The sequence below is a fragment of the Octopus bimaculoides genome, chromosome 15 (assembly GCF_001194135.2).
Source record: "Octopus bimaculoides isolate UCB-OBI-ISO-001 chromosome 15, ASM119413v2, whole genome shotgun sequence".
Lineage (NCBI taxonomy): Eukaryota > Metazoa > Mollusca > Cephalopoda > Octopoda > Octopodidae > Octopus > Octopus bimaculoides.
Genome location: NC_068995.1, coordinates 28622086 through 28623082, shown reverse-complemented (window position 1 = coordinate 28623082; position 997 = coordinate 28622086). Strand labels below are relative to the sequence as shown.

Genomic DNA, 997 nt, shown 5'->3' with positions numbered 1-997 from the left:
TATATATATATATATATATTGTACACACGTTTATATGTATGTGTGTGTGTATAGATATATAGATACATACATTAATTCATACATAAACACACACACACACAAATACACACACCTGAAATAGTTTGTTGTTTTGTCACAAGTAGGGTCTGAATCAGGTCATTTTTAAGGAATAACGAATCACTCGACATAATTCAATGTGTCCATGTTTTGTAGGACCAGTAGGTATAATCTTAAGGCTATTCGCCTGCTATTTCTAGCAAATGAAGTCACTCAATAGGGGTTCCTTCATAGGCTGGGTGAGAAGTAGGTGAACTCAGTAAGAGAGTAAGATGGAAGATATATGAATAGAAAGATATCAAAACATGTTTTTTACTCACCCTCCTCCGAGTTTGGGTCCCTAAACTGTCTGAACTTCTCCTCCAAGTATTCCTGTGTACATTCGGTCATGTTGGTGAAAATGGTTTAATTCAGATCACTGTATAAAGCACACGGTGAAGGCAACACAACGCCAACTCACGCTCTCATTGAGTCCAGTGAAATGTCTGTGAAGCGAATAATAACATACGTTAGCAACACATACGTTATCATTCGTTGTCACAGCAGTTATCTCCTCTTCAATTTTTCAAGTTATTATCAATTGATTTTCTTTTACTTATCATATATTTAATATTTACATTTAACAACCCCGCATTAGTACAATTTATATTTATGTATATTTGTGTGTGTGCATGCATGCACGATTGTCGATTCTTACAGTGTGTGTGCGTGTGTGTGTGTGCGTATGTGTGTGTGCGCGCGCGTGTCTGTGTACGTGTGTGGGTATATGTGTGTGCGTGTATGTGTGTGCGTGTATGTGTGTGGTGTGTGTGCAATTGATAGATATGTACGCATATAAATATATATATATATATATATATATCGTCCGTATACACAAACAAACACACACACACACACACACACACACACATACACACACACATATATATATATATATATA

General features: G+C 36.1%; 1 protein-coding gene across 2 annotated transcripts in view; it reads right to left on the bottom strand.

The window, feature by feature from the left end:
* Positions 1 to 857, bottom strand: part of LOC106874375 (tripartite motif-containing protein 59) — a 107159-nt gene extending 106302 nt beyond the window's left edge. The window contains exon 1 of one of the 2 annotated variants that reach the window (XM_052973217.1): positions 378 to 857. In XM_052973217.1, the coding sequence (XP_052829177.1) occupies positions 378 to 447 (70 nt within the window). In that variant the 5' untranslated portion in view covers positions 448 to 857. The remainder of the gene's footprint in view (positions 1 to 377) is intronic. The other variant, XM_014922088.2, reaches the window with a different exon arrangement.
* Positions 858 to 997: the final 140 nt, after the last annotated feature.